The sequence below is a fragment of the Callospermophilus lateralis genome, chromosome 4 (genome assembly GCF_048772815.1).
Source record: "Callospermophilus lateralis isolate mCalLat2 chromosome 4, mCalLat2.hap1, whole genome shotgun sequence".
NCBI classification, from domain to species: domain Eukaryota; kingdom Metazoa; phylum Chordata; class Mammalia; order Rodentia; family Sciuridae; genus Callospermophilus; species Callospermophilus lateralis.
The window spans coordinates 16,126,565-16,152,267 of NC_135308.1; the positions used below are offsets into that span (position 1 = coordinate 16,126,565).

At 44.0% G+C, this 25,703-nt stretch overlaps 1 protein-coding gene across 5 annotated transcripts in view; it reads left to right on the plus strand.

Moving 5' to 3' along the window:
* Csgalnact1 (chondroitin sulfate N-acetylgalactosaminyltransferase 1) overlaps positions 1-25,703 on the plus strand; it is a 319,803-nt gene that overhangs the window by 214,537 nt on the left and 79,563 nt on the right. For 4 of the 5 annotated variants that reach the window (XM_076853624.1, XM_076853628.1, XM_076853626.1 and 1 more), the window contains one exon: positions 9,621-10,549. In XM_076853624.1, coding sequence (XP_076709739.1) covers positions 9,928-10,549 — 622 coding nt within the window. In that variant the 5' untranslated portion in view covers positions 9,621-9,927. Of the gene's footprint in view, positions 1-9,602; positions 10,550-25,703 lie in introns of those variants that run through there. The other variant, XM_076853627.1, reaches the window with a different exon arrangement.

The window sequence follows — 25,703 nt, forward strand, 5'->3', positions numbered from 1 at the left end:
GATGTTCCCAGAGGTCCTTTCTTTGGGGTGTGCAGTGAGGATGACCGTCAGCTGTGCTGGATCCCCTTCCCCTGGGGAATGGGGGAAGACAGACTCCCCGTTCTGCTGGCTGATGCCCAGGATGGGGTTTGGAGGCCCGAATGTCCCTCCTGGAGAAGGAGCACACAGCCCTTTGTTGGCTACAGGCACCCGTTAAGACAGAATTTCCTCTTTAGGTTGTCACTGCACCGGGTAGAGTGTCCTCCCTGGGGGAGCTTGAGATGGGGCAGGGGTGCCACCCCCAACTACCACTTTCAGGTCAAGGCACGTGTTTGCCCTTTTCGAGTCTGGCATCTGCAGGTTCTCTTCCAAGGCTGTCTGGCTCGTTTCCAGGTGACCCCCAGCTTCCCTGCTCCTTCTTTCTTGCCCTGTTTGACAGCACCGCCTTCCCATTTGCTCCTTTTGCTTTATTCTGTGTGTGCTGAGTGACTCTCTGCTCTCTGAAATGTAAGGTTGACCGAAGGCAGTCATGGTGGTTGGTGGTGAGGATTTGGGGGTCCCCGGCTGTATGGACAAGTGTGTCAGCCAGCTTTCCATCACTCTAAAACCTACCTGGGATGGTCATCTTAGTGAGAGAAAAGGCTTATTTTGGCTGGCAGTTTTGGAGGTTTGAATACATGCTCAGTTGGTCCCATTGCTTTGGCCTGTGGTGAGACGGTACATCATGGCGGAAGCGTATGGTGGAGCAAAGCTGCTCACCTCGTGTCCAGGATGCAAAAGAGAGAGAGAGGAGAAAGAAAAAGGGAACAGAAGCTATAGTTCCCTTCCAGGACACCCCCCCACCCAGTGCCCTGGAGACCTCCTACTAGACCACACCTCTTAAAGGGTCCATCACTTCCTGATAGCGCCGTGGTAGGGCCTTAGCCTTTAACACAAGGACCTGTGGGGGACAATTCCAGATCCAACTAGAGCAGCAGGGCCCTTGGTCCTTCCGAACCCCAGTTTCCTGGCCTTACAGAGTGGAAATCGATGACTCCCGTTGAGATTATCATAAGGATGGAGGAGAAAGCTACTATAGGAGGCCCAGCCACTCCTCAACACCGCTCTGTGGAGCCCCCTCTAGGGCTGCCCAGAAGGGTCCTGGGCCACTGTCTTTGACTGACTCAGAGTGAGCACTTTTCCCTTTATCTGTCAATGAATTGGGCTTTCCAAGCTTCTTTGTTCAGGGACATCAGAGGCCTCTGGTAACCATTGTCCCTTATCCTCTGTGACCCTTCTCCTGTCTGCTAATAAGGAACATAGATCATTTTATCAGAAGGCAGGAGCCAATTTTTCCCTTCTCCGTATTGCTTTTCACTGTAAATGAAGCTGAGTCCTGGCCACCAGGAGCACAGCGTCCCTCACAGTGCAGTGTGTGTGATTCACACTTCTGACCTCCCCTTTGTAACTGATAGTTACCGTTCAGCAACTCCGCCTGCAACCTGTTCAGGGCCCTGTGTTTACTGCTTAGCTAGAAGGCATGGAGCATTGCTCACTTTTAATTAGTGCCCTCCTTGCTAATTGCCAGTGTGCATTTCCCTGGAAGTTGTGCCGCATGACCTCGGGACCTGATCTCCCCAGGCGCTCCTTCCCCAAGTCTGCACTAATGCCAGGCTGACTGCGGCTGCCCAGGAGGATGCTAGTCGGACACACGGTGCATGGCCATGGCCATGGGCATCTGTTTTGCAGTGCTCTGGAGGAAAGAAGGGGACTTACCGCTTGGCAGGAGAGAACTCCCTAGTAATGCCAGCCATCATTTCGACTGGCCTAGAGATGTTCTCTTTTTCTCCATTCCAAAGAAGAAATATCTCTCAGTTGATGAAAATGTCACCAGCCAGGGTGTCTTTGAGTTGAGATGTTTAGACCCAATATGTAGCTATAAGCTGCTGGCTTCTGATTAGTTGTTGCAAAGGTCCTGCCCCAATTATGGGTTCAGAGCAGGGCTCACACTGGCACAGCTGGGCTGAACATCATGTGTCAGGAGAGTGTGAGTTTGCATAGCTAGTGACAGATGTGGAAATGCAAATCGCAGCTAAACAGAGAAGCAAAAAATTACAGCTAGAGAAACAGAGCTTCCTGCCACATTTAAGGGACCAGGAAAACTCATAAATAAGAAGTTCATTGTGAATTCAGAAAGGAGAATAATTGGCTCGGTTAGGGGCAGAAAGAGGAGCAGGTCTCAGCAAGTAGTTCAAATTATAAAGGGTGGTGGACAGTCTAGCCTAGCAGGGGTTCAGTGTCAGCCAGAGCTGAGTTAGGAGCTAGGATGAGCCATTTGCAGGGCTGTGCATCTGGGACATGTCATTACACTGCTCTAAGCCTCAATTTCCTTATCTTTAATGGGGATAATAAGACTTAGCTCATAGAATTGTTTTGCAGATTAAATGAGATAATGTTTGTAAGATGCTTAGTCTGAAGTCTGGCCCAAGTAAATGCTCACTAAGTGATTGTAATTATGAGCAATGGGAGGGTTTGGAAGCCTTGTTTTAAGGGCTCTCACTTGGTGATGCAGAGTGGCTCCCTGTCTCCAAGGGCTTCATGGGAGATGGTGAGTAGGCAGGTCTCCCTGCAGGGCTTTGGCAGCTGACTCAGCCTGTATCTGTGCTTGAAAAGGCCAACTGCTGGGAGAAGGTTCTTGATTCTTCCTGGGTTACTTGGGTAGTGCCCTCTCTTTGCACCCTTCTAGCTCCATCTTGCCACCTCTGCAGACTAATAGCTTCAGAGTTTCCTAAAGAGGGGTAGAAATGGAAGAGACAGCACAGAGAGGAAGATTCCCTCTACAGAGCTTCTCTACCACGATCCACCAGCAAGTTCAAAATCAAAACCAAAACAAACAAAAGGTGAGAAGAGCAAAGATTAATTTCTGTCTTCATTTTCAAAATTATTTAACCCTAATTCCTTTTTGCCACATTTCTCTTTCCCTGCATACAACTAGGGAAAATAGCATCAGAATGATTCTTTTTTGTTTGATACTGGGGATTGAACCTAGGGACGCTTAACCACTGAGCCGAGTCCCCATCCCTTTAGAGACAAGGTCTCCCTAAGTTGCTGAGGCTTGCTTTGAACTTGAGATTCTCGTGCCTCAGCCCCCACAAATGGCTGGGATTACAGGTGTGTGCCACCATGCCTAGCTCATCAGAATAATTCTCTTAGAAGACCAGCATGGAGTTGAGGGGCTGAAGGGTACCTTCCAGCTAAGGAATCCCCAACTAAGAAGTGATCAACCTGTTCCACTGGAATGCATCTGTGCTGGTCTTGGGAGAACATGTTGATGGTGGCCTGGTTGTTAGGGAAACCTCACCAAGCAGACCCTTGAAGCCAAATCCTAGTTTCCCCAGTTAGTAAGGAAGGGAAGTGAGTTCCTGGTAGAGGCCAGATGATGGTTGGGCCCCTGGACATTGGGGGTCCTGGATCGAGATAGTAAAGTTGAGTAGGAAGAACATTATCCTGAGTCTGGGGTCCCTTGAGGAATGGAGGAAAGGCATTAGGGCTCTAGAACCAGTCCTGGCAGGACCTGTATCCTATGGAAATTTGAAATGCCATCAGGAGGTCAGTTACTGAGAATCTAAAGCAGAGTCCCTGGAGGTGTCCAGCAGGACAAGAAATTATTATTAAAAATATTTTGCACTTCATTATTTTAGGAGATGATGGAGCCTTGACCAGGCTGGTGGTACACATATGAAAGCTCACCTGAGATAGATTTCAAAGTGGAGCCATGTTTGCTTAGTGATAGGTCAATGGCAAAGGATGGCAGAGCAGGAAGGCTTAGGAATGTTTTCTGTGTCTCACCTTAGTGGCTTGGTGGAGCATGGTACCACTAATTGCCATGAGGACAACTTGAGGAGAGGCAGGTCAGTGGTGCTTCAGCAGTTCTGGGTTATGTGGTCCACACCTTATGACAGTCAACCATTCCAAGCAATGATCCATTATGGGCTCCAGGCTTCTGGACAGGGTTCCCCTAAAACAGAATTACATTTTTGCCTTAATTTTACCATTTTTCACAAAGTCCTTGTCATTAATAGAAAAAGAAGAGTGTATTGCTCAAAAGTAAAAACTTAGAGGAGACGTGCTATTATAGGAAGTGTATTGAACATGGAGTCAAAGATAAATTTGAGTCCCCGTTCTGCAGCTTATAGGTTGTGAAGCAAGTCACATAAATTCTCTGAAGCTCAGTTTTTCCAAATTGAGATGTGATTATAGTGACATCTTTCTGTTCTCACAAGATTCTTGTATCAGAGGAGATAAGACATGTTAAAACATATTATGAAATAAAAAATACTCAGCTGTTTGGGTGGTAGTAGTCACAGTATTTCACTTAAATCTAAAGTCTGTAACCCTATACATCAGTTATGTTTTTGCATACAACAAAACCCCAAAATGTAAGAACTTAAAGCTACAAACATTTATTGTCTCCAGGGATCTCAGGGTCAGAAATCCAGGAGCAGCTTACCCTCTGGGCTCTCACAGGTTGCAATTGAACTGTCATAGTCAGCTCAAGGCTTGACTATGGCTGAAGAATCCATTTCCATGCTCACTCAGGGAGTTGCTTGTAGGACTGGCTTAGTTCCCAATAGCTGTCAGTGGGGGGGCATCAGTTGCTTGCTATATGGGCCTCTCCCCCAGGGCTGCTCAAAACATGGCAGCTGGCTGAGAAAAAGAGAAAGAAAGAAGCTGCAGTCTTTTTATCATATTTTCTCACAAGTGGCGTGCACACCTCCTCTGCCATGGTGTTGGTCACTCACATCAAGCTCACACATTGAGCAAACAGACAGTGATATGAATACCAGGGGGCCAGGTCATTGAGGGCCATCTTGGCTACCACACCCTGTGTACAAGAATTAAATCGAAGTAGAGGCAATTCTAAATGAAGCCATGTGTTCAAATAAAGTTTACAGTGTTCACTTTATATCCATTTTGGAAAGCGTTTGAAAACTCTCTGAATAAGAACCCTTGCACGATGCCCTTTCCACAGACACCCAGGATGGCATGTTTATCCAGGAGATGTGGCTTCAGTCTGTGTCCTATCACTACAGCCAGTCCTTTCCCTCAAGCTGCATTTGTTTGCTTACGGTCAAAGAGCTGCCTGTATGGGCCAGAGTGGAGCAGACTCTCTTGGTGGCAGTAGGGCTTTGGTTCACCACCTCCAGACCCAGTAAACACTGATGGTTCTGTCCTCTAGCAGTCCTCTCTTAGCTGTGCCTGCCCATGAGGTAGAGATGGCCTGTAGGATTTGTCACTCCCTGGAAAGTTTCCTCTATCACTCACAAGGCCCCTGATTGTAATGTGTAGGGCTGCCTGACCTGGTCTCACCATGAAGCCACCCCCCCTTCTGCTGGCCAGAGACCCTGACAGCATTTCATCAGTAGGGCTTGTCCTAGAGTCCTTCATGATTTATGGGCTTCCTGTGACCATTAATAGATTCATCTTGGCAGGTTCCATGTCTTGTGGCTGAAATGTCCACTGGGATCTGTAGAGTAAAATGCTAGCACCTATCCTAATAGCAGTTTCGGTCCTAGCCATAGAAATTCTTGATATCCTTTGACCACCTCTAAGCAGGGAGTCATAAGCTCTGGACCAAACTTAGACCTATCTTTGTTGCATCTTCCAGAAGCTTCCACTTGAGAATGAAATGGTAAACAGCACCTGTGGCCACTTGTATATCTTAACAAATGTTAATGATTCACAGCATTTATCTTTTATTGGTTCTTTTAAATTTTATATACTTCTTATACCCTCTCCTCTGCCTCTCCCTACCTCTACAATGGTAGATGAGAACATGGCATTCACACCTTATATCTATTTAATATCAAATTTTCTGTTTGGGGTCTCAAATTATGGTAGAGTTCTTTGAGATCATCTGAGTTCCTCCACAAGCTGAGGTTGGAATTTGTGCACTGAGCACAGTAGGTACTTAATGCCTGTTGGTTATAGGGATGAATAAAGACAGGATCCCAGATGGTGTGGACTGTGACGTATCCAATATTGGGTCAGTATTATGTTGTTGGGGGTCTGGGGAGGTCCAGGATGCTTCCTGGTCTGGACAGGATGTCTAGGCTGTTAACCCAGTTTTCTCCTGGAGTCTTGCAAAACCTTCCATTACTGGACTCTTTGACATGGGTCCACTGTATCTCCCTGATTCCCAGCCTTAAAAGCCCAGAAAGGGCTATATATTTATTAAGCAAGCCCTTATCTGCATATCCCAGCCCAAAAGGTCCTAGAATTTTTCTGATATGTGGATGATGAACACTGTCCACATAGAAGTGGGTTGTTTTTGTTTTTTTTTTTTTTTTTTTGGTCTGAGACTCTTTAATCCTGTTGTATGGGCTCAGACCAGAATGAACACCAGAAAAGGTGCTCCATAGCAGTGATTTGACTTCATGGGGCAATTTCTTTAAGCATTGCCTTAATACATTGCTTCAGTTAAGCAATATGATTTCAATTATGCAAATGTGACCATTATTTCAGTAAAAATCTATTAGAAAGGACCATAAATAAAGAAGCTTTCTCCCCATCATGGTGTTGCCCACTATGGTAGTAAAGCCCTGGTGCTTGAATGTACCCTTCAGTCTCATCAATAAGTCCAGGGTTCCAGACATGGTGCATTGCAGAACCATTCATTCTTTGGAGTTTGGTCAGGGATACAAAAGTATTGGGCAGAGCAGTCAGTAAGGATGGATGTTTTTAAAGGTGACAAGAATCCTGATTTTCTGTTACTCCAGAAATATGCATCTCTTACCTGAAGAGTCCTAAAATTGATTCTGGCAGGGCACTCCCTCACTCTCCACTTATTGCCTGTACCCCAAGCACCCTAAGAGACTGGCTAGTCTAAATATCTGGGTGCTTTTCCTAAGCTTTTTAGATAGTGGCACAATGCTGCTGTGAGCACATAAGGCTATATTTTCACTGTCATCTCTGACTCGTGGTAGTGCTTGGTAATTACATGGTCCTTCCCATCTGCAAGTCAGTAAACACTTTATAAATGTTAATTCTAATTGTCCAACCCCTCTGCCTAGACAGGGAGATTACACAGTGCCTTTGTGACTCAGTTGTGCAGTGGTCTAGTTTTGTCTCTTCGGGTGTCTTTCCTGAAGGTGGCGGAGCGGCTGGCACCCACTCTTCAGGATGACCTTCTGTGCTGCCGAGTAAAAGACCTAAGGTTTCCAAAGGATTAGAGTCTTCTGACTTCAGCAAGCAGATATTCCTCTCCAGTATGTTAGGACCTATAGTATACCACTTACTATTTTTAATTACAGATTAGATTGCTGAGATCATTAGAAATAGTTTGTCTATTAAAGGATGCAGAGTTTTCTTTCTGACATACATTCTCTGCTCCTGACATTTAGAAGGAAAAATTTATCACTGCTTCTTTGGCAACAGTTTTGTTTCTTTTTTCGTGTGTGTGTGTATGTGTCTGTGTGTGTGTGTGTGTGTGTGTGTGTGTGTGTGTGTTTCATTTTAAAAGTTAATTTTTCCTAAAGATCTAGGGCTTTTTTCTCCTTTTATTCATTTTCTCCAAAGAGTAGAATACCAAATAACCTTGAAATGTATACTAATGTATTTCAAAAGCCAGACTAGACTTTAAAGAGACTTCTAGAACAGAACAAAATGATGTTTTGCAGTTTAAGTTTCTTTAAGCATAGCCTTAATACATTGCTTCAGTTAACCAACATGATTTCAATTATGCAAATATGACAATGATTCCATTAAAAATTACTTAGAAAGATTGTATATGTTAAGGTCCCACAGCAAAAATGTTCCATTTTGTTTGTTTGTTTTTTGATTTGCTTATTTTATCTTTAATGATGACCTATTGAAAGCAAATGTCTTTAAAATGGCAGAATAATGTGATAAAGCATGTTTTCACTGGTAATTTAATACTTGGATATAATGAGTTCATCTGAGAAATTCCATTAAAAACAGCAAGGTGCCTGAACACCAAAGCTGAGATGTTTTTAATCACAGAATTATAGTAATTATACAAATCCATGGATTTTCATCAGACAGAAAAGGCTTCCAGGGCAAAACATGCACTTTAAACTTAGCACTAATAACTGTGTATTGTTCTAAATTATAGTAGACTCCTCAGGCCAAAGGAAGTACTAGAGAGAATATTAGAAAGAAAATGTTATGTGTTGAACATTTAAGGAAAATAGAGAAATAAACTATTTTGGTGGTAGATTGGTAGCAGTAAGGGCACATATCCTGGTGATAGAAAGAAAACTTCAATGTGGATGCAGAACATAGCAGGTGACATTCCGATCAGTTCAGTGAGCCTAGGATTATTACTGTGGCTTTAGTATGGAGAGAATAACAGTGGAATCTCCTCCCGGGTCCTGGAGGTGCTAATTGACTGGACTGAATTCCTTATTCCATCAGTGACTGGGACAGAAACAGTGAGACTATTAGTGGCCTAGAATCTGGCTTTCTGGGTTGCGATAGAGACGATCTAAAGAAAATTCAGTCATCTCAGGGATTGTTTAAAATGTCAGGTTTTCACAAAATGTAAAACACAGGGGCCCTTAGGAGCTTATTTTTAAGAGAAATTATACAGGAAGATGCAGCTAAGAAATTTTTACAGAAATGTCCCTAAATAAGAAATTTAATTTGATCTACATTCTATTAATCATTTTCTTATTTATTTTTTTCCTGGCTGCGTAGTGGGAGATATAGAAAGGGCATTAAAGAAAGAAGAACACTGAAAAAGAAATGTGTAAGGAAATATCCTCTGCCATGTCCCAGTGGGGAACTGGGAGTCACTGAGTTAGGTTGGCTCCTTATTTGTTACAGGGGTTTGGAGTTGGGGTTCAGAGCTTCCATCTGTCTGAGAGTCACTGTGAACAATCAGGACACAGAATTGTTTGCAGACAATGGAATAGAGACATGTCTGGATTGGAGTCTCAACAAGACAGAATTTCTGGTTTCTCTTCTCCCACCCTCATCCCTTTCTAAAGTGAACTCATTGCTCTGTCTTTAAGGCAGGATTGGATAGTTAAGGGGGATAACTGTCCCGATCCCTTGGAGTGTATTACCATCCACATTTATTACTTGCACATTTGAACTTCCAGGTGCTGTCCCAGGTTCTATCAGAAAGCTTGGGATCCATTCTAATAACTTGCTGGCCTGCCCTGATGAATGCACACAGTGAGCACACAGGGTTCACCTGATTGCACCCCTGGACCTACTGGCCAGGCTCAGGCTGAAAAGTCCCCTGGTAACAATTTCAATATCTTTTAAGTTTTGCTTTTTTTCCTTTTTAAATCATCAAAACATGTACCATTGTGGAGAATGTACAAGATATAAAAATAAATAGAAGAGAAGAGAAGCAGAAAACATGCTCTGAACCCTTCTGCCCAGAGAAAATGACTATCTGCATTTTGCCCTGTTTTCCTCTGATCATTTATCGGTGTCCTTTGTTCTTCACTGTGTTACACTGCAGGTGCCCCTTTGTGTCCTGATCTACAAATATCTACCAATATTTAACCATCGATGGTATCTCTCCATAAACGTCCGAGGAGGCCTATTTCGATCACTGATTGCCACAGTGAATGCAAACCAGGTGTTACCGTCTTCATTAAGTGTACCTGCCCTGTGTGTCCCCCCAGGTCCCCACGTCCCCGTGGTCTCAGTGGTGCATCAGGAGGGTTACCATGGGAATGAATGGAAGAGCCTGGAGGATCCTGTTAATGTACCGCTTCTGCCTGGAAGATCTTCCGTTAGACGTGGGAGAGCTGTCTCCGGTGGCTGTTGACTCCAAGGAGCGGGACACGTTTTAGAAGGAAATGGACGACAGCAGCGCAGGGCGGCCCAGACGCACGCTTCCCGTGGTCTAGTCCGGGAAGCCCTTCCGAGGGGACCGTGACGCTCTGGGATGCCGCGCGTGCTGGACGCATGGCCTTCCCCTGAGTGACGATGGTCCGCCGCGGGCTGCTGGGGTGGATCTCGCGGGTGGTGGTTCTGCTGGTGCTGCTCTGCTGCGCCATCTCCGTCCTCTACATGTTGGCCTGCACCCCCAGGGGCGACGAGGAGCAGCTGGGGCTGCCCAGGGCCAACGGCCCCACGGGGAAAGAGGGCTACCAGGCCGTGCTGCAGGAGCGCGAGGAGCAGCACCGCAACTACGTGAGCAGCCTCAAGCGGCAGATCGCGCAGCTCAAGGACGAGCTGCAGGGTCGCAGCGAGCAGCTCCGGAGCGGGCAGGACCAGGCTAGCGACCCTGCGGGCCTGCGCCCCGGTCCCGTGCATAAGGCCCAGGCCGACCTGCTGGCTTTCCTGCGTGCCCAAGTGGACAAGGCCGAGGTGCACAGCGGCGTCAAGCTGGCCACGGAGTACGCAGCGGTGCCTTTCGACAGTTTCACCCTCCAGAAAGTGTACCAGCTGGAGACGGGCTTGACCCGCCACCCCGAGGAGAAGCCGGTGAGGAAAGACAAGCGCGACGAACTGGTGGAAGCTATCGAGACGGCCTTGGAGAGCCTGAACAGCCCTGGAGAGAACAGCCCAAATCAGCGTCCCTACACGGCCTCAGATTTCATAGAAGGTTGGTGTGTTTGTGCATGGGAGCTGGGGGTGGGTGGGCAAAAAAGGCATTTGGGGTCCCCTTTGGCCACCAGGCAGGTTCCAGCTGCAGGAGGTCAGCAGTTGGCTCTGGGGTGGCTGGTGGCAAGTTTGATGCGATGGATACCAAAGAATGTGCCATGGGTTTTTTTATTTTTCAGAAACATCTGTTTCTCCTTAGTTTCTGGTAGAAACCACAATCATTAAGTGCACTTTCTCCTTGGCAGATGAAGGTAGAAGGTCTTACTTTCCTTTAAAGAAGAAAGCAAACAAAATATAAACATAAAACCTTGAAGCCCCATAGACTGTGATAGGCAGTTTTCATTCTATTCCTTCCCCTACGCATGACTAGGAACTGGGTCTGGGTATCAGGCCTGGGAACCTTACACGTACCAGATTCTGCCTGAGGTACTTTGCACTTATCCATTCACTTTTTCTTCAAAAGGACCCCACTAGGGGAGGAGGAAATGGAGCTATAGATTAATTAAGTGCCTGGAATTGCTTGGCTAGCAAGTGTCAGAGCCAGAATGTGAACCCAGCAGCGAGTCCTGAGTCCAGAACTCCCACCCTTTTATCACCAGGTCTATTGTGCACATCGTCAAAGCAGGTGGAAATGAAGCACGTGACTCAACTTTTTCCATGGGCAGGAGACAGCCTTGTGTTAACTTGTGTTTGTGTCTAATTTTAGAAGACAGGTGCCTTGTCTAGTTTTTAGGTTCATTGGTAGCCTTTAATTAATTTAAAAATTATTTCTGGTTCAAAATCAACTAATAATTTGAGGGAAGTGGTGTCTTCAGGGGCATCCAGTTCTTTCCCCCATTTCTGATTATAATCTGCTTTGACTTGTCCAGAAATGGAGCTGTGTCCACCTAAGCCCACTCCATGCTTTGTTATACAATATTTCACGGGCCTATAAGCAAGACAGACTCCCTTTTGTCAGAAACCCTCCTGCTGTTATTTATGCCTGTTCTCTTTGGCACTTTCCTGTCTTATGATTTTTCCATTTTATATGTGAACCATAAATTCATGCAGTTTTAATGTAGCATCATTTTTCATATACCTAGGTAAAGAAATCATTTATAAGATCGAGCTTTTTGCGTAAGATTTTTTTTTCTCATTTATATGAGATATGAAAAATGCCCGGAGTGTTCATCCACGAACCAGTATAATGATAAGCATGTGGTGAGCACTCAGTAAGAGTTCAAAATATAATGGTGATACAGCCTCCCATTTTATGGTGCCTTCCAGTTTATGAAGCATTTCCACATATATTATCTTACTAGCTGATCCCTGGAGACGCTCATTAAACATCATTTACAAAATCCTGGTTGCCACTGTCCCTGAAGTGTGCTACATAGAGCTGCCCACATACAAAGCAATTTCTAAAGAACTTGATTGCAAATCAATGCCTGCAGTTTGGAATGTTTGCCCTTGTGATTTGCAATCTGCCTTCATTTTTGAAGTCTGTCTGCTTTTCTGTATATAGTATCTTAATATGTAAGGCCCATCTTTCTCAATCAGCAGTGGCACCAGCCTGTTGTCCCCATGCTTATCTGCTCTGAGATCTGGCTGACTTTTTGCAGGAGACACTCTTATCAAAGCTGCCTGGTGTTGTTTTCATGAGCAGAGGATGGCTGATATTTTAATGCAAATCAATCCACATGTATTTGGTGAAAGTCTAGACAACTGTATTCCTATGTGTAAATAAAGTTAAACCCTTAAAATATATTTACGTAGATGTTACAATTATAAGCAACAGAGGTTAACTTTTAAAATTCTTAGTCATAGCAAAAGATTTGGAGGCAATCTTTTATATACCTAGGAAGCAGGGTATTGTGAAAGATTCAACAAATCAGAGGAAGCAGGGGAGTAGAATTAAGTTCAATAAGGAGTCACTTTGAAAAATAGCAATGTTTCAGAAGAAGTGGGATTAATGTTATTATAAGAATTCTGTGCTTAAGTGGGGGATCATTTGGCCAGGAGTTTGTAAATCATGAGTCTTGCCTCAGATTGGTGGCCAGACTGAATTACACTGAAATATCTTTTCAATCCTGGCTCATGAGTCTTCATCCCCACCTAGTTAAGGAGAAAGAAGGGAGTGGAGAAGGTGGGATTTCAGATCTGTCTTTTATAGTGACTTGGAGCAAGTGATGAGACCTTGGAAGCATGAAATAGACCTTTAAAATAACTTATTTGCATTTCCAAACATACCTTAAAGAGAGTGATTTTGCATATGGGGTTTCCTTAGTCCAAGAGCTGGAACAGTTTACCAAGAGTCTGTTGAAAAAAAAAAAAAAAGGCAGGGGGGATAAATAAAAGCCCCTGCAATACTTCCAGATGGTAATAGATATATAAATTTAAAGATCACCATGAGGCAGATGGCATGATGGCCCCAGCATGGGGCACTGAGACCTCAGGACTGAGGCTCCTCCTCTGTGAATAAGAGACTCCATGTGTATGCCATCCCTGGTCCCTACAGCCCCAGCCTCAGATCCTGGACTCCATTTCTTCACAACTTTGCCAAGCTATCTTTTCTAAAGAGTCTCCATCATCCCCTCTGCTGGGTGACCCAGGACAAGCCACCTACCCTTGGGATGCTCTCCTGTAAAAGGATGAATTCAGACAGATTACCTAGGAGATCTCCTCTGGCTGTGGCAACTCTACAATGGGTGCAGCTTCCAGAGAGCATGGCACACGGTGACTCTCTACTTTGTTATCTGTATGATTTAATTATTATCAGTCTCCAAATATAGGGGAAGTGATATCTGCCTCTTTGCCCCAGATGTTTCATTGGCATTTATTTTTGTGTTCTATTCTTACATAGTTGCACTAACATTTTACAGTCATCTGGAGAAAGATGTGAGATCAGGACCTGGCCTTGGATGCCTCACTTTTGATCTCCTCAAGGAAACAGACAATTCCTTCCTTTATGTTGTAGTTCAGTTATTCCTTCAATATGGGATATACACCCAGGCATTGAAATCTTCGTGGCACAGCATTTGGCTTTGATTTAATGTTTTTTCAGTAGAATTCTTGGATATTGGTTTAACATCATCTCATAAAACAATTTAGCCTTCTGAGTCATTCCTCTTTTGCAATCCAGATATCTGACAGTGGGACTCCTGAGCAAGCATTTGGGTCTGCTGTCTCCATGGGGTTGCCCTAAGGTCACCCAGCAGCCTATGCAGCTCATCCTCCTCCAGGGGGAGAGCTGTGGTGAGAGGGGGTCAGATGCCCAAAGACTCTTTTTTGGAGTGAGGTGAAGCCAAGCTATGATCTGCAAGGAAGTGGAGGTTTTGAGAGTGCTGTAGTATGAATGTATCCCCTCCAAAACCCAGGTTCTGCCAATGTTACAGTACTAATAAGAGGTGGGACCTTCAAGAGGTCCTGAGGACTCGTTTCCCTGTGAATGGGAGTAGGACTCATAAAAAAGTCTTCCTGCCACCTTCAGTAGCTTGCCCTTCCACCATCTGCCAGGTGAGGAAACGGTGGTCCTCCCTTCTGGAAGGTACAGCCCTCAACAAAAAACAAACCTATCAGCACCTTGATCTTGTAGTCCCTCTACCACCAGAACTGAGAGCAAATACATTTCTATTCTTTATAAATTATCCAGTTTGGGTGGTGTGTTTGTTTGTTTTTGTTTTTTGCAGCAGCGCACAATGGATTAAGACAGAGGGTAGAACCTGGGCATGGTAGTTTATGCCTGAATACCAGCTACTCAGGAGGCTGAGGCAGGAAGATCTCAAGTTCAAGGTCAGCCTTGGCAATTTAGCAAGTCCCTATCTTAAAAATAAACAAAAAAGATGAAACATACCTTGAGAGGTGAGATATACTTTAAAACAAGAAGATATAGAAATTACTATATAAATTAGTAGCAGACTGTATGGTTGTTCCCAAGCTCTGGACTCCACAACCAAGACCTTGTGGAGATACTGCTGAGTTTTGGACTTCCATTGTTTGTGTATCTCCAAGTGACTTCTAAGGGACACTCTGTAACTGACCACTTTGCTCAAGCGTATCCAGACAAATCAAATCCAGTTCCAGGTCTGGCTTTGAGCAATCTAGAGTCATCCATTGGTGAGAGACGTGCCGGGGCAGAAAATGGAGCCTTTTCTCGGTGTGCATTTGGACCTCTTTGTCGGCTGCTTTATGGCATGAGGTAGAAATGGTAAACTGGGTATTTGGATGCTTTTCTGGTCATTGGGAGATCTTGGTGTGGAAATAAGGAAGAGTGGAGGTTCAGTTCTTGACTTAGGGCTTAAATTCTCTGCCAGTGTCTCCAGGGGATTGAAAGTGTCAGAACTCAGTGTAATTGGTTTGCCCATTAAGTAGTGAGAAAGCCTGTGTGATAGATGGTTCTTGTATCACCTCACCTGTGTGCTCTGTCCCTTTCCCTGTCTGACATCTACCCATTTGTTTGTTGATGCCTTAAGTTCCTTTGAGGAGGGAGAGATGTTTTTAATTCCAAAATTAGAATTAAGAGGCTTAAATGCAAATAAGTGGCTTGAGATTTCACTTACAAGAGTAAATTATTTCTATGGTGATGATGAGAAAGAAAGTAGCCCAGCCTTGGTTTCAGCCAGTGGACAGGAATCTGCACCCCAGGCCTTCCATCAGGGCCTGGCCAGCAGGAGCGTCCCTGTAAGAATAAATACTCTTCTATTGAAGAATATCTTGAAATTCTTGATAGTTCTTGAATATAAGACTCCACATTTTCATTTTGCACTGGGATCTACCTGCCAGTGGCTAGTCTGCCTCCAAGACGGGGAGGGCAGGAGGAAATAGTTAAGGAAAAGGGCAATAGAATTAGAAGATTAATTGTACAGTTCTGACACCTTTACCAAGGATCCACTCCATTGACCTTCAGCAGGCTGGGACAGAAGGAACCTGTGTATAGAGTATTTTGTTGCAAGATTGAGAAACTGGCAAGTCTGAGTTTGTATTACCATTCTGTGGTTGATGATTTCATTATTTTTATTTAAGTAACTTATTTCCTAGGGACCTTCTCTCCTCCTCCTCTTCCTCCACCTCCTCTTCCTTCTTCTTTTTTCTTTTTCTTTTTCTTTTTCTTTTTTTTAGTTGAGGTGTCACTTCTTGGTTTAGGTTTCATATTAATAATATATTATAAGACAAAATTTCTGATGCCATTATGGAGTGACTACCATGGGGGAACTTGGCTTTGGCTGGAGTAGTTAGGAAGGACTCAGGCTCAGAGAAGAGAGGGGACCTGAACTGGGGTCTCACACTAGTTGGAAGGGGATGGTGCTCTGTGTGAGTGGATGTTGGGTGGGAAGAGGAAGGCACAGGGCCACCTTCACTCAACTGGTTCAGCCCCTTTGTATGACAAGTGCCACTATTCAGATTTCAACTTTCTCTGCCACCCTGGGCAGGAAGTGGTATTTGAAGGGAAGGATCAATTGTATTTTAATCAGGCCTCCAGCCTTTCCTCAGGGCTGTGGATGAAGTCCTGCAGAGAGGCTTAATCAGCGTGTATGTGTGGAATCCCTGCTCTGTGTGCAATGTCTCCACCACTCGGAGGGCTAAGACAGGAGAATAAGCCAGGTGTCAGGCTGCCTGTGCAGGAAGACAGAACTCTGAGTGAGTGAGGGTTCAAAGGGGAGACTGACCGTTAGTGTTGTGGGCTTCAGAATTGGTGACTGGATGCCAGTGGATGGTCAGGGGTGAAACTGGAGGAGGTGGGACTTAAGTTGGTCCTGAAGTTAGTAGGGAACAGAATGGCAGCAGAGGCAGAGTACCAGAAGACACAGCGACTTGAAAACAGGATTGGGGGTAGGATTAGGAGGAAGACCATTGCTACCAGCAAAGAGGACCTGAGAGTCATTGGCCATGTAGCTCATGAGGGCCTTGGAGCCAGACACAAGATGGTCTGAATCTAGAAATGTGCTACAGTTAGAAGCTCCTCCTTTCCTAGGAGATGGAGAGCCCAGCTCTTGGGCCCTTAACATTTGCTGTGGGTCCTGAAAGAGTCCTGGAACAGCATCCTGGCAATCCCAGTGGTAAGAGAGGCCATTGCTTATGGCTTGTGTCTGTGCATCTGCAACGGGCACTATTTCTGAAATTTCACAAGCATGGTTTTATTTAATCTCCTCTTTACCAGCACAGTGGACACTCTCATTATCTCCATTTTATCGGTGTGGAATATGAAGTTCAAAGAGGTTAAGTTACATCCATCCCTAAGGTTTGCCAGCTAATGATTGACAGGACCAAGTTTCCAGAGCCTGTGTCTGCCTTAACCTTAGAACGCAGCCCTTCACTTTGACACTTCTCCTGCTCTGAAGGCCTCTGACTAAATATGCTCTTCTCTGGTCCCAGAGTGATGTAAGGAAAATCTTAAAAACATAACCAAGTCATACAAACACCCTTGCAGGAGGCCTACTCTGCAGAGTTGTACAAACTTTCTGGGGAAGAAGTTTTGATCAGAAAGAAACACATGAGATCCTGGGAAAGACAAACAGGCACAGGAAGATGGTTAAGACAGATTGATGAACTCCACCAACAGAAGAACACGTAGCACTGTTTAGTCCTTTTGTGCTGCTCTATCAGAATACCACAGACTAGGTAATTTATAAACAGTAGAAGTTTAATTGCTCATGATTCTAGAGGCTGGGAAGTCCAAGGGTATGGGCCTGGGGCTGGTGTCTTATGAGGCCTCCAAGCTCCATCATAAGGGGGTAGAAGGCAGGAGGGCAGGTAAGTATGTGAAGGACAGAGAGAAAATCAGGTGGAACTCCTCCAGTATCAGGAACCCACTTGCAAGGTCATGGCAATAATCCATCCTTTTTGTTTGTTTTTTGGTACGAGGGATTGAACCCAGGGGTGTTCAACCAATGAGGCACATCCCTAGCCCTTTTTATTTTTCACTTTGAGACAGGGTCTCTGTGCTAAGTTGCTGAGGCTGGCTTTGAACTTGTGATCCTCCTGTCTTGGCCTCCTGAGCTGCTGGGATTACAGGTGTGTCCCGGGGTGCCCAGTCACATGGGCTTAATCCATTCTTGACCTTATCACCTCTTAAAGGTTCTGCCCCTTAATACATTTATAATGGCAATTAAATTTCAGCATGAGTTTTAGAGGGGAAATTCAAACCACAGCAAGTGTTTATAAGCCTTTAGCATGAAAAGCTTTATTTAAACTGCTCAGAAGCTGCGGTTCTTTCATAATCTTTGCAGCATTATGGGAAAAAAAAATGAGGAAGGGACTTGAAAGAGTCAGGAGAAAATATTGAATTCAAAACACCTCGCCGGGTGCCCTTAAAGAGCTGTTTGGCATGCTCGTCAGCTCCTTGAGGGCAGAGACAAGGTTAAAATTTCTGTCATATTCTCCAAAATGTAATATTATATGTATGTTTGGGATTTTATATAAACCCACAGTCCTGGAGCACTCCATGATTGGATCCCAACCTCCCTTTCCAGCCTCATTTTCTACTGCCCCTCCCCCCTCCCCATCCTCCTGCCTGTCAATCATGCCTCTTCCTGGCATGTGCCCTGGCATTCTCCTCTGTAGCCGGCCTCACTAGGGATGCCCTGGCTGTCTGTACATCCCGTGTTTTACATTCTGTTTCCTCTCTGAAATCTTTTCCGGTTCTTCCAGTTGAAAGGTCTCTCATTCTTTGCAAAGTAGCATCTTGTGCTTAAGGGCACGTCTCATTTCCCCATCTAGTTTCACAGTCCTTCATTCAAATTTAACCAGTCTTTGCTGAGAACTTCTAGCAATAGTAATTGAAAAAGCAGGCTTCACTCTTCACTGATTGCAAAGATCTCCTGGCTGTCTTTGCAATCCATATCATCCCATCTGGAGCTGAGCTCAGTGAGGTTCTGTAAGCCTCACTTGCCTGCCTGGACTTCTGACCCTCTAATCACCATTCTATGCAGTACCCTCCTTGGGGGCTGGATCCAGGGCTCACTCAGCTCTCAGCTGCTGAACCTCACTGTATACACAGCACAATCAATATAGATGTAGAAAGTTGCCTGAAACTTTTTGGAAGAAAAGTTTATAGGAAATTCAAAGTATACACAGTGTTCACATTACTGATCTACTGGGCTCTTACAGTTCCACTGGAAATCAGTTGTTTGGATAGGAGGACATTTTTCATATAAATAATCCCAGAGTTGAGGCTTAGGTCCTCTGATTTCAAATCTAAACTGAAGAATACAAATGCCAGTGGCTGGGAACAAGGAAGTATGGAGGGTATCCTTAGAAAGTTATTTTCTTTTCTTAGGCATGACTAGTTTATTCTCAATCTAGAATCTAATAATTAAGTCACTTTTAAAAGACCTTTTAGCTAGGTGCAGTGGCACACGCCTGTAATCCCAGCAGCTCTGGAGGCTGAGGCAGGGGGATTGCAAGTTCAAAGCCAGTCTCAGCTGGCTTTTATTTTTATTTTGAAATAATTTAAAAATTATAAAAGACTTGAAAAAATAGTACAGAATTCTTACACCCTTTACTCAGTTTTCCCTAATGCCAGAATTTTGCACAATCATGGTATAGAGATCAAAAGTAGGAGAATAGCATTGATACAGTTATTATAAACCCTTCTTTTCTGTGGTTTCGCTTTCCTCAGATTCAGTGACCCACAGTCAACCGCAGTATGAAAATACTAACTGGAAAATTCCAGAACAAATCATTCATAAGTTTTAAATAAGTTGTATTATTGCCGCAGTCCGGCTGCAGCAGAATATCCGGGGGGTGACGAATGACTTGTTTATGTTGATATAGCAGGAATAGGAGCCGTTTATTGTAGGATAACAGAGGTATTTATACATTTTGCACAGCTTATCTTAATTAGCATAAACTAGATACAGCAGTCAACCAATAAGGAATCTCCACACTTAATGGCTCGCTTTTGTTACTTCACAAACCACTCCCTCTGGCATTTGGCCAGGCGCCATCCAGACTTGTTTACAGACTCTAACATATTATAGTAATATTGTTGTAATTATTCTATTTTATTATTATTAGCTGGTGTTAATTTCTTACTATTCCTAATTTATAAATTAAACTTTACCACAGGTCTGTCTGTCTAGGAATAAACAGTGTATGTAGGGTTGATGCTGTTGACTAAGGTCTGGGGACATATCCCTCAAGGATAGGAGGGAGACTCCTTTATGATAATGTGAACTAACTTATGCTTAAGTTGTGTTTGGTGTTGTTACTGTGTTTATCCTTCTTGGTGTTCTCTGAACTTTATAGCTCTGCATATTGGTGTCTGTCCTTCATTTGGGGAAAATCTGGGGCAGGTCTATTGAAGAGCTCTCCTTGCCCTGTTCCTTCTCTCTTCTTCTGGAATCCCAGTGAGGAGTAGCCACACTGTTTCACCTTGTGTCAAACAGGGTTCTGATTGTTTTTACTCTTTTTCTCTGTGCTTCAGTTCGGATCGTTTTTATTGACCTACCTCAGGCTCACAAAGTCTCCTTGGTAGATTTGATGAGCCCATTAAAAGGCATTTTTTTTTTTATCTCTGTTACTGGATTTTTCATTTCTGGCATTCCCATTCGATTCTTAACAGTTTCCATTTCTGTTCTCAAGTGGCCAATCTGATTGCACACATTTTCTACTTTTTCCATATTAATCTTAGTACTTTGAATTCCCTGGTAGGTAGTTCCAGAGACTGTCTCATATCTAAATCTGGTTCTGATGATTGCTTTGTGTCTTGGGATTTTTCTTGCCTTTCCTCGGCCTCATAACTTGTTGAAAGCCAGCCATCTTGTGTAGATGGTGAAGCCTGAGATCAATGGTGTTTGCCTGTGGGAATGGCTGCTCCTTTTCCTGGACCTTCAGTGTGGCGTGTGTGTATGGAGGGGGGTGGTCATCTGCGGATGCTTCAGGACTCACGGTGTGGTTATGTTCCCATAAATCCATCCGTTGAAAATTGAAAATGCTATAAGCTGAAAATGCATTTAATACGTCTGTCAAAATCATAGCATATTCTAGCTTCCCTTAAACATGCTCAAAACACTTCCATTAGCCTAAAATTGTGTGGTCAACTAACGCAAGGTCTATTTTATAAAAAAGTGTCAGCTGTCTCAAGGAATCTATCGACTGCTGTGCTGAAGGGGGGAAACGGTGTGGGTGTGGGTGCACTTTTCTCCCTGGTGAGCACAAAACAGTGTCAGTTTTAAAACCATCCTGCACCAGGGCTGTCCAGGTGTGAGCCAGGCTGCAGGTTCCTTGCTGTGGTGGTGACCCCGAGCGCACAACACTCTCCCAGTCCTTTAGTGATAACCTCTTGTCTAGGACAGGTTGTCTTGCCTGAGCACCATCCGTTCAGCGCTGGAACTGAGCTTCGCCTTTTCCCTGAGTCTCAAGAAGGTCTCTGTGCCCTTCTCCTGTGCAGCGTTCCACTGTCACAAGTGCTCCAGCAGTATCTGCTGTGACCTGTTGTTACTCAGAGCTCCTTGGCTTCGCTGTGCAGGGCAGTGGGAAGTGGAGTTCACTCTGGGTGCATGCTTGGGTGGATGTGTATAGCACCATACATGCTGTGCCGTGGGCACATAACGGGTTAAAGTTTCCAGGCTGGTGTGAGGACCTCACCACAACTGATACTAGTGCTTCTGTGCCTTCTGAGTGAACACAACCCATGTGCACACAGAGGACCACCGGGTTGCGTTGGCCGCAGCCAATATTTCCCTGCGCTGTCTGGTTTGCTGGATAAAGGGAGCCTATGAGTGGCAGTAATGAGATGATTTAAACTGTAAGCAAGGAAAGGGTCCATCCTTCTTCCCTCGCCATCTATTTCGGTTGAGGTTGCTTATCGGAAGTGGGAATCCATGGAGAGCTTTGGCTTGCTCTTCTCCAGAGGGAAAGGGCTGCTGAGCTCATGCCCAGGTGGCTTTGTTCCCATTCCAGGGCCTGTGGGAGCTGAGGCATATGGAGGCTAAACCAAGGAGGCTCCATAATGGAGACGCCCCCCTAACTCCTCTGACTCCTACCCTCTGCCCTCTGCCCTCAGTGGCCTGTTTTGATTGTAGACATAGATGAAGGGAAGAAGTAGACCTTTCCAACCTTGGGAAGTTATTCGGTTTATCAATTGGTATGGGAAACGCAATTCTGAGAGGAGGTGACTTCATCTAAAGGTTTTTTGTAGGAAGGATACTGACTTCAGAGAACAACCATGGGAAATTAAATTGCAGAAGGAGGTAATTAGGTTAAGTGCTCCTGGAAGCTTCTCAGCTTGTTAAATGGAGGAATAGATGTATAATGGGATACAGTGAGATGTGTGCTCTGATATTTTTAAAGACTTGGATATTCAGTGGTCTTTACTCACTAGATCTGCCTTAGGTATTGCCAGTGCTGGTGGTAGACAAGTTGGAGAAGGCAGTTCCTGCTCCATCCCAAGCTCCAGAGCCCAGAGAAAGGGACACCCAAGTAGATGGTAACCGCAACACAGTCTTACAAAATGGTATAGAGGAGAGAGAGAATTCACTGTATGGAGAGTGGAATGGCCAGATATGGCATCACGCTTGAGTGTGGTTTTGCAATAGGAGTATGAAGGGTTCAGGTCCAGGGGCGTGAGTGTGTTGTGGGGGAGGGGAGAATTTTAGGCAACAGGAATAATGTGAACAAATCATGGAGGTGTACAGTGGGTTGGCGTATGTGGAGAACTACAGGTATTAGATCATGCTGGAGGGTTAAGTAAGAGCACAATAGGTTGGAGTGGGAGGACAGGGTATGGCAAGGGGACAGCCTTGAAGAATTAGGCATGGGCAAGGTTATTGGGGTTTATATGCTGAGTGTTGGTCATTTCCTCTAAAGGACATGTCAACTATGGACTGTTTTAAATGTGTTCAATTGACTTTCTTGCTGGGTCACACTGATACTAGATGGACTGGAGTGGAGGCAGGTTTGGGAGATAGCCTGGCAACTTCTTGAAACGTAAAATATAGAGTAACCATGTGACCCAGCAGTTCTACTCCCAGGTGTATGGGAAATGAAAACATAAGTTCATTCAAAAACATGTACACGAGTGTTAGTAGTAGCATTGTTTATAACAGCCCAAACACCCATTGGTGGGTGGATTGATAAAGGACTGATAAACAAAATAGTATTTCAAAAGCTATTCAGCATTAGAAAGAAATGAATTCCAATGTATGTTGCAACATAAATCGCCTCTGCAAACATTGTGCTAAGTGAAAGAAATTAGACATAAAACACCACATATTATAGAATTCTATGTATAGGAAATGTCCAGAATAGACAAATTTATAGAGACAGAGACAGATTAGTGGCTGCTAGGGCTCCAGGCAGGTAAGTGGGGTGGGAAGGGCTGCTTATGGTTACAGAATTTCTTCCAGAGGAGATGAAATGCTCTAAAATTCAGTTGTAGTGATGGTCATAGAGGTCTACGAACTTACTAAAAAATTGGTTTGCATACTTTAGCTGGTAAATCATATGGTGTCTGAATTTTATCTCAGAAAGTTAACTAATTAAAATAAAAATATACGATCTCCATTCTCAAAAAAAAAAAAAAAAAGAAGAAAGAGAGTAGAAATGAGGAGACTGATTGAAAGGTTTTTTAAAACAGCGAAGGTGACTGAAGGGACCCTGAATGGGTGGACGAGTAGGAGGGATGCCAAATGTGCCCAGGAGATCACAGTTCTTCATATTTAACCATGGGGTTTCCCATAGATATGTCTCAAGAGTGTTCAACAATAGTGTTCAGCTATTATGAACATATTTATATGATGGTTTTTCAAAAAAGAAATTAAGGCAGCTACAGTACGGGTTGATGTCAAGTCTCTTTCCCATTTGTGTAAGTGTTGAATCACACCCTTTTGTAAGACACCAGGCGGGGGAGGCGGGCAGAGGCTACACGAAGGAAGACCCAAATTTTACTCTTACTATAAGATTGTTCAACAAGCAAAAATATGAAAAATTTCTGTTTGCATTGCTCCTGATCATCCTCAACTGATTACCATAAAGATGAATTTGCAACTTGAAAGTAGTTTACCCAATATGCTGTCACTAGTTGAACCCTCCAGCATAGTCATGGGAAGCACGTGTGCCCCTGCTTGGTGGGTGTCTGTTGGCACAGAGGTCCAGGAATGAGCTGGCGGGGGGAAGAGCTACAAGACCAAAATGCAGCTGGGCCTCCAGCTGGTGTTGAAGTGGACTCTGCCATTATCCTGAAAGCTTTTAGGGCAAACCCCTAGTCAGATGGGGCATCAGGCCCGACATGAGTAAGGTTTGGCACCAGGCCTCAGGCCAGCCCCAGCAGGGTGGGTGGCATAGATTTCAAGTGGCCATCCACTGATTTCTGGTTTGTGATCCAAACTAGACACTAGGAGACAGGAATCAGATGGAGTCTGAATCAGGAAAGCAGAGGCAGTGTGCTGGGACCTGAAGATACAAAGGGTCTTACTGCCCTGGGATAATTGTTTATTCAGCCATCATACACTGAATCCTACTACATGCCAGGCCTAGTGCAAGGGGATGCTGGTTCATCTCAGGACAAGAACTGTGCGCTTTTGACCATACATTAGTGAGTCTCTGAAAAAAAAAGGAGCCTTCATGGTTCTCACAGTATTTTGTTACTTAAGTTCCATAAATTTCTAGATATTTTCTAAAAGATGGTCACTATTCGCCAATGTTCCTCTAAGGCTACAGTATGAACACACTACTCATTTTCAAGTTCATGGCTGAACCTCCTTGAGTGATGAAGATGTTTATGGTCAATGAGTACAGTTTATGCATAGTGCAGAGTGTACTTTGGCCTTCTCTCATGTTTAATGAAATCATTAATCTCTGTAACCTCTACTCACAAACTAAATTGCACTGGAATTCATGAAAAATTGCAGACTCTATGGCCTCTTATAAAAGTGTACAGAATGTAAAAATTATGTCATAATGCCCTTCAATTATGTGCTAAAATTATTCAGAATCAGCCATACTTTTTGCAACTTATTGGTTAGCACCAAGACATACACGAAAGGTTAAGAATGAAGTGTAAAAAGACCATACTTTATTTGGTTAAAGATGCATGCGAGCTTGAGTTTTTACTTAAACCCAGAGAAACTCATGAAAGATAACCGGACAAAAGATATGAACCGATTATAAACAAAGAGGTATAAGTCTCTGCTATACACATGAGAAGGTGTTCAATTTTTCCTAACAGAGAAGAAAAATTAAAACAAAATTTGGTTCACCCCAATTTAAGAAGTGGCAATATATGGATTGATGAGGGTGGGTGAAATAAAAATTGATACTTAGTAATGAGAGTACAAATTGATACAACCATTCAGAAAGGGAATTTGTATCAAAGCTTCCAAAATGTTCACTTCTTTCCCCAGTATTTTCATTTCTGGAAACTTATTCTCAGAAACGTCCATGCATATTTATATCAAGAATGTTAATCATTATTAGTAACAACCTAGATGACTAACAATAGGAGACTGGTAAAATTATGCAGTATCTTTACAGTGGGATATTGCAACTAAACGTCATTTATTCAATAAATATTAAATAATATGAGGCAAATATTTACAATGAAAAAATTATATTTTTAATTATAAAATTAATCATAAATTGCAACTATGTAAAGAGAAAAGAAAGAAAGAATGGAAATGCTATAGCAAAGTATTTGTAGTGTTTTTTCTAAGTGGTAGAATTATGAGTGATGCCACATTTTCTAATCTATTTTGGAAATCTGTTGTCATTATACTTTTCAATAAGTTATGCCGATGCTTGAATAATGTGGGCATGGCTAAAAAGAAAGTGGTGCTTGACTCCCTAAATATGACTTAAGGGGGTAGTAGAAATAGACAAAGAATTCAAGGCCATGGTGTCCTACAGCCATCATGCTGCCTACTCCATCCACATGGCAGTCCAGAAGAGCAAAGTCAAGGGCACAGGTCACTTCTCAGTCTTGACCTTGACCTTACCCTGAGTACCAAGACTGGAGAAGTCAGAATAAGCAGAAGAGCTATTTGGAGGTAAGTGATCTCCAGCTGGTTGGACGAACTCAGCATTCAGAGCTCTGAGCAGGTGTGGGTTTACCAGTTAGCATGGCAAGGACATTGGCTTTGCGTCCTTGTGTCCCTAAACAGCAGTCTGGCAGCACCAGCAGCTCTGCTGTCCTGTCAGAGACCCTTTCCTATGGCATCTTAGGATGCTTCCTAAATTTT